This window comes from Ranitomeya imitator, chromosome 6, assembly GCF_032444005.1.
Source record: "Ranitomeya imitator isolate aRanImi1 chromosome 6, aRanImi1.pri, whole genome shotgun sequence".
NCBI classification, from domain to species: Eukaryota; Metazoa; Chordata; class Amphibia; order Anura; family Dendrobatidae; genus Ranitomeya; species Ranitomeya imitator.
Window position 1 is genome coordinate 562,399,043 of NC_091287.1, and position 8,283 is coordinate 562,407,325.

At 54.8% G+C, this 8,283-nt stretch overlaps 1 protein-coding gene across 1 annotated transcript; it reads left to right on the forward strand.

Moving 5' to 3' along the window:
- The first annotated feature begins 3,749 nt into the window (after positions 1 to 3,749).
- Positions 3,750 to 4,166, forward strand: LOC138641544 (histone H2B 1.2-like). The gene has a single exon (XM_069729008.1). It carries the CDS (start codon positions 3,750 to 3,752, stop codon positions 4,125 to 4,127), a length of 378 nt encoding a protein of 125 aa, XP_069585109.1. The 3' UTR covers positions 4,128 to 4,166.
- The last annotated feature ends 4,117 nt before the right edge of the window (positions 4,167 to 8,283 follow it).

Genomic DNA, 8,283 nt, shown 5'->3' on the forward strand with positions numbered 1-8,283 from the left:
TGACTTGCATTGGGTTTCGTGTTTCGGTCGATCCCGACTTTACGTCATAATCGGCCGATTTCACTCGACCCGACTTTGGACATAGTCGGGTTTCGCAAAACCCGGCTCGACTCTAAAAAGGTCAAGGTCGCTCAACTCTAACCTGTAGAAGTATCTAGTGAAGCAGTGCAGACTGTTTTTTAGCATTGCTATTTCCTCAGATTGTCAGCTCTTGTGAACAGGGCCCTGCTACTCAGTTGTAGTCATATGTATTACTTTCTAAGGGCTTGTTTTCACATGCGAGGAACAAGTCCGCGTCTCGCATGTGGAAACGAAGCTCTGGTGCCGGCACTCCGGAGCGGAGGGTGCGGCTCCATGTGTTGCTATGCGGCCGCACGCTCCGCTCCCAAGTACCGGCGCCAGAGCTTCGTTTCCACATGCGAGACACTGACGTGTTCCTCGCATGTGAAAACAAGCCCTAAGGCCTGGATCACACATGCGAGAAACATATCCGTGTCTCGCATGTGAAATCCAAGCTCTGGCGCCGGCACTTCGGAGCGGACCGTGCGGCCGCATAGCAACACATGGAGCCGCACCCTCCGCTCCGGAGTGCCGGCACCAGAGCTTGGATTTCACATGCGAGACACGAACGTATTTCTGGTATGTGTGATCCCAGCCTAATATGTGGCATTTTTTTGTACATGTCCATTCTGATTTAGTAAGTGCTGTGATGTGCTGGCGCTGTATGAGATTATAATTCATAAAAATAAAGGCATGTTACCAGCACTGGTGAAAGTGAAAGAAAATAAAAATTAGGCTCCATGCCTGCGCAGTATGACATCCACATACAGATTGGACGCAGTCATCCTGATTTGGGGGGCGTCTACATTGACAATCATGTTTATTGGATTCGCTGCCACGTACCAGGATGTCTGCAGATTTTTTAACACCCAAAATTCGCAACAAGCTGCGTTTTGGGAGCACATGACAAATCCTGATGCAATTGCAGGTCCATGCGTCCCTATGTCAAGTGTAGAGATGCAATCTGGACCACGTAGTATATTGCCCAGCCACGTAGTATATTGCCAAGTGACGCAGTATACAGCACAGAGCCACATAGTATATTGGCCAGTCACGTAGTATATTGCCCAGCCACCTAGTATATTGCCCAGCCATGTAGTATATTGCCTAATCACGTAGTATATTGCCCAGCCAGGTTTGTCACAGGTTAAAAAATAAGCATATACTCACCTTTCCGAGGGCCCCTTCTAGTCCACGGCAGCTTCCGGTCCCAGGGTTGGTATGAGCGCAGGGCCTGTGATGACGTCGCGGTCACATGACCGTGATGTCATGGCAGGTCCTTCTCCCATACCATCTTTGCCACCAGAAACTGCAGCGGAAGATGGTGGCCGGCACGAGCGACTACGGACGGTGAGTATAGCAGGTTGTTTTTTTTAAAATTATTTTTAACATTACATTTTTTACTATTGATGCCGCATAGGCAGCGTCAATAGTAAAAAGTTGGTCACACAGGGTTAATAGCGGCGGTAACGGAGTGCGTTACCCGCGGCATAACGTTGTCCGTTACCACCGGCATTAACCCTGTGTTAGCAGGGAGTATGTGGGCGACAGGCACTGACTGCGGGGAGTAAGGAGCCGCCATTTTTTTCCGGACTGTGCCCGTCGCTGATTGGTCGCGGCAGCCATGACAGTCAGCTGGCGAGACCAATCAGCGAATGAATAACCGTGACAGAAAGAAAGAAGGACAGACGGAAGTGACCCTTAGACAATTATAAAGTATATATCAGTATATAATGCCATGGATGAGGCCAGTAAAGTATATCTTTATGTGGGACTAAGGTAGCTCAAATCCTGACTCCAGCACTGACTGAAGGATGGTGTTACACTAATCCTTGCAGTCTGGGGGCACTTAAGGGTTAACAGTCCACAGCTCCCTCTCTCCTCACTGCTCCTCCCACATGAGTCACAGTCACTTCACTGCCCTGAATCTGATAAACTGCAGGCGCCAGCAGGGAAGAAAGAAAAAAAAAGACTCGGCTCACTCACACTGCAGAGCCGACTCCTTCCGTTCACAGCAGAGAGCCGGCTCTTTGTGTCGGATCGTTCACGAACGACACATCACTACTTACTGCTCTATACCGCTATATCACAGTATGCAGCACTATATGGGGGTAGAAAGAGCTGTCTAGAAGGACACGTTTCTATATAGAGGTATTTCTACATGGAAGGTTTACAGCTGTATTTGGGGATTACAGGGGGCATATAGCGCTATATGGGGGTAGACGGAGCCGTAGGTGGAGTCCGACTGCTCACAGGAAATGTCCCTCATTAGTGTCTGATACTCCGCTGTGAGCTCTACATGTAGATAGCACGTCCCGGAGTATCGGGGGGACGGCGGCCTCTGCCGGTGATTCTCCACATCAGTGACGGCGGCCTCTCCCGGAGGACGATCCCGTGTGCGGCGGATCAGGAGGACAGGACTCCGCGCTGTAATCTCCACCGACCATCCAGGTCTCAGGTTATTTGGAGAATCATGAACTAAACCGAATCATGCTATACCAGATGAGTGAGATTCCAGAATATCAGATCTGGGGAGCAAAGGGTTAAATCCAGGCGCCACTGATCCCAGCGACTCGCTGAGAACTGACAGATCAGTAGTGACGGCTCCGAGCTGTAGAGGAGCTCAGCCCCGGATCTCACCATCACCCTCCTCAGCCTTCACCTCTATGGCGCCACCTGCTGTTTGTCCCGTCGCTAGAGACCCGGGCTGTGCAGCCGCAGACACGGCGGGAAGACTGGAGAGGACACAGGAGCATGGACGTCGCTCGGTGTCGGGTCGGACGATCCGGTCTTGTATATTGATCCCCCGCTGGATCCCTGATTAGTGGCGCAGTATCCGCAGAAGCAGCGCTGGACATAGCGGGAGCCGGTACACGGACTGATCGGTGGCCGCATCCTTCTCGCTCTGTTACTGACGGTTCTCACCAGTTGTTTCTAGTTGGGGAAATGTCGCAGCGATCAGTCCTGGGCTCTGAACAGACAATCTGGTCAGCTGTGAGAGAGGGATCCGGGTGAGGAGCACAGGGGAGAGGCCGAGACCCGATCACTGCTCCTCTGCTTCTTGCAATAGGCGGCGCCTCCGATCACTTGCGACAGTGAGAACATCAGTGAGAGAATCGCACCGACCCGATAGCAAGAAAGTCACAACCGACAGCAAAGTTATCAGGTAGATCACAGGATCTACTGCGATATAGGATCCTATATGGAAGAATGCAGCACTAAACGGGGTATACATCACCATGCATGGGTAACAACGATACATGGGGGATTCCAGCGCTATATGGAGGGTATGCAGTAAAACATGGTGTTTGTAGCACTATAAGGGGAGTATATAGCACATATGGACGGAGCGTGTACAGCGCTATATGCGATACACAGCATTATGTGTAAGGTATACAGTGCAATATGAGGGTATACATTGCTATATGGACAAACACCGCCGTATAAGGGGTACGCAGCGGTATATGGGGGTTTACTGCACAATCTGGGGGCACGGCCCATTCATTTATGAAATAACCAATGAACTGCAGAGGGCGGAGCTTCTGGTGTTGATCACCTGATTTTCTCCCCCAATAGCACAGCGATCTGACCTCAGTGCTCATTTGCATGGGCCGGGTATAAATTCCGCTGCTCTGGGACAATCAGGTCATTTCTATTCTCACTTGTGACAAGAACTCTTTGTTTTCATTATGGCCGATCCCAAGTCTGCGCCTGCGCCCAAGAAGGGCTCCAAGAAAGCCGTGACCAAGACCCCGAAGAAGGACGGCAAGAAGCGGAGGAAGAGCAGGAAGGAGAGCTACGCCATCTACGTGTACAAGGTGCTGAAGCAGGTCCACCCCGACACCGGCATCTCCTCCAAGGCCATGGGCATCATGAACTCCTTCGTCAACGACATCTTCGAGCGCATCGCAGGGGAAGCCTCCCGCCTGGCTCACTACAACAAGCGCTCCACCATCACCTCCCGGGAGATCCAGACCGCCGTGCGCCTGCTGCTGCCCGGAGAGCTGGCCAAGCACGCCGTGTCCGAGGGCACCAAGGCCGTCACCAAGTACACCAGCGCCAAGTGATCGCTCCGTGCTCCGCTCCTCACCACAAAGGCTCTTCTAAGAGCCGCCCACAGCCTCACTATGAGAGCCCCCTACACCCTCACTATAAGAGCCGCCCACACCCTCACTATAAGAGCCGCCCACACCCTCACTATAAGAGCCACCCGCAAAGCCTCACTATAAGAGCCACTCACAAAGCCTCACTATAAGAGCCGCCACACTCTCACTATAAGAGCCGCCCACAGCCTCACTATAAGAGCCACCCGCAAAGCCTCACTATAAGAGCCACTCACAAAGCCTCACTATAAGAGCCGCCACACTCTCACTATAAGAGCCCCCCGTACCCTCACTATAAGAGCCGCCCGCACCCTCACTATAAGAGCCGCCCGCACCCTCACTATAAGAGCCGCCCGCACCCTCACTATAAGAGCCGCCCGCACCCTCACTATAAGAGCCGCCCACACCCACACTATAAGAGCCACACCCACACTATAAGAGCCGCCCGCACCCTCACTATAAGAGCCGCCCACACCGTCACTATAAGAGCCACCCACACCCTCACTATAAGAGCCGCCCGCACCCTCAATATAAGAGCCACCTACAGCCTCACTATAAGAGCCGCCCACACAGCCTCACTATAAGAGCCGCCCACACCCTCACTATAAGAGCCGCCCACACCCTCACTATAAGAGCCGCCCACAGCCTCAGTATAAGAGCCGCCCACAGCCTCACTATAAGAGCCGCCCGCACCCTCACTATAAGAGCCGCCCACACCCTCACTATAAGAGCCGCCCACACCCTCACTATAAGAGCTGCCCACAGCCTCAGTATAAGAGCCGCCCACAGCCTCACTATAAGAGCCGCCCGCACCCTCACTATAAGAGCCGCCCACACCCTCACTATAAGAGCCCCCCGCACCCTCACTATAACAGCCGCCCACACCCTCACTATAAGAGCCACCCACACTCTCACTATAAGAACCGCCACACTCTCACTATAAGAGCCGCCCACAGCCTCACTATAAGAGCCGCCCACACAGCCTCACTATAAGAGCCGCCCGCACCCTCACTATAAGAGCCGCCCGCACCCTCACTATAAGAGCCGGCCACACCCACACTATAAGAGCCGCCCACACCCTCATTATAAGAGCCGCCCGCACCCTCAATATAAGAGCCACCTACAGCCTCACTATAAGAGCCGCCCACACAGCCTCACTATAAGAGCCGCCACACTCTCACTATAATAGCCCCCCGCACCCTCACTATAAGAGCCGCCCACACCCTCACTATAAGAGCCGCCCACAGCCTCAGTATAAGAGCCGCCCACAGCCTCACTGTAAGAGCCGCCCGCACCCTCACTATAAGAGCCCCCCGCACCTCACTATAAGAGCCGCCCACACCCTCACTATAAGAGCCGCCCACACCCTCACTATAAGAGCTGCCCACAGCCTCAGTATAAGAGCCGCCCACAGCCTCACTATAAGAGCCGCCCGCACCCTCACTATAAGAGCCCCCCGCACCCTCACTATAAGAGCCGCCCGCAGCCTCACTATAAGAGCCGCCCGCAGCCTCACTATAAGAGCCGCCCGCAGCCTCACTATAAGAGCCGCCCGCAGCCTCACTATAAGAGCCGCCCACAGCCTCACTATAAGAGCCGCCCACAGCCTCACTATAAGAGCCGCCCACAGCCTCACTATAAGAGCCACCCACACCCTCACTATGAGAGCCCCCCGCACCCTCACTATAAGAGCTGCCCACAGCCTCAGTATAAGAGCCGCCCACAGCCTCACTATAAGAGCCCCCCGCACCCTCACTATAAGAGCTGCCCACAGCCTCAGTATAAGAGCCGCCCACAGCCTCACTATAAGAGCCCCCCGCACCCTCACTATAAGAGCCGGCCACACCCACACTATAAGAGCCGCCCACACCCTCAATATAAGAGCCACCTACAGCCTCACTATAAGAGCCGCCCACACAGCCTCACTATAAGAGCCGCCACACTCTCACTATAATAGCCCCCCGCACCCTCACTATAAGAGCCGCCCACACCCTCACTATAAGAGCCGCCCACACCCTCACTATAAGAGCCGCCCACAGCCTCAGTATAAGAGCCGCCCACAGCCTCACTATAAGAGCCGCCCGCACCCTCACTATAAGAGCCGCCCACACCCTCACTATAAGAGCCGCCCACACCCTCACTATAAGAGCTGCCCACAGCCTCAGTATAAGAGCCGCCCACAGCCTCACTATAAGAGCCGCCCGCACCCTCACTATAAGAGCCGCCCACACCCTCACTATAAGAGCCCCCCGCACCCTCACTATAACAGCCGCCCACACCCTCACTATAAGAGCCACCCACACCCTCACTATAAGAACCGCCACACTCTCACTATAAGAGCCGCCCACAGCCTCACTATAAGAGCCGCCCACACAGCCTCACTATAAGAGCCGCCCGCACCCTCACTATAAGAGCCGGCCACACCCACACTATAAGAGCCGCCCACACCCTCATTATAAGAGCCGCCCGCACCCTCAATATAAGAGCCACCTACAGCCTCACTATAAGAGCCGCCCACACAGCCTCACTATAAGAGCCGCCACACTCTCACTATAATAGCCCCCCGCACCCTCACTATAAGAGCCGCCCACACCCTCACTATAAGAGCCGCCCACAGCCTCAGTATAAGAGCCGCCCACAGCCTCACTGTAAGAGCCGCCCGCACCCTCACTATAAGAGCCCCCCGCACCTCACTATAAGAGCCGCCCACACCCTCACTATAAGAGCCGCCCACACCCTCACTATAAGAGCTGCCCACAGCCTCAGTATAAGAGCCGCCCACAGCCTCACTATAAGAGCCGCCCGCACCCTCACTATAAGAGCCCCCCGCACCCTCACTATAAGAGCCGCCCGCAGCCTCACTATAAGAGCCGCCCGCAGCCTCACTATAAGAGCCGCCCGCAGCCTCACTATAAGAGCCGCCCGCAGCCTCACTATAAGAGCCGCCCACAGCCTCACTATAAGAGCCGCCCACAGCCTCACTATAAGAGCCACCCACACCCTCACTATGAGAGCCCCCCGCACCCTCACTATAAGAGCCGCCCACACCCTCACTATAAGAGCTGCCCACAGCCTCAGTATAAGAGCCGCCCACAGCCTCACTATAAGAGCCCCCCGCACCCTCACTATAAGAGCCGGCCACACCCACACTATAAGAGCCGCCGGCACACTCACTATAAGAGCCGCCCACACCCTCAATATAAGAGCCACCTACAGCCTCACTATAAGAGCCGCCCACACAGCCTCACTATAAGAGCCGCCACACTCTCACTATAATAGCCCCCCGCACCCTCACTATAAGAGCCGCCCACACCCTCACTATAAGAGCCGCCCACAGCCTCAGTATAAGAGCCGCCCACAGCCTCACTGTAAGAGCCGCCCGCACCCTCACTATAAGAGCCCCCCGCACCTCACTATAAGAGCCGCCCACACCCTCACTATAAGAGCCGCCCACACCCTCACTATAAGAGCTGCCCACAGCCTCAGTATAAGAGCCGCCCACAGCCTCACTATAAGAGCCGCCCACACCCTCACTATAAGAGCCACCCACACCCTCACTATAAGAGCCGCCCACACCCTCACTATAAGAGCCGCCCACACCCTCACTATAAGAGCTGCCCACAGCCTCAGTATAAGAGCCGCCCACAGCCTCACTATAAGAGCCCCCCGAACCCTCACTATAAGAGCCGCCCGCAGCCTCACTATAAGAGCCGCCCGCAGCCTCACTATAAGAGCCGCCCGCAGCCTCACTATAAGAGCCGCCCACAGCCTCACTATAAGAGCTGCCCACAGCCTCACTATAAGAGCCACCCACACCCTCACTATAAGAGCCACCCACACCCTCACTATAAGAGCCACCCACACCCTCACTATAAGAGCCACCCACACCCTCACTATAAGAGCCACCCGCACCCTCACTATAAGAGCCACCCTCACCCTCACTATAAGAGCCACCCACACCCTCACTATAAGAGCCACCCACACCCTCACTATAAGAGCCACCCACACCCTCACTATAAGAGCCACCCGCACCCTCACTATAAGAGCCGCCCACACCCTCACTATAAGAGCCGCCCACACCCTCACTATAAGAGCCGCCCACAGCCTCAGTATAAGAGCC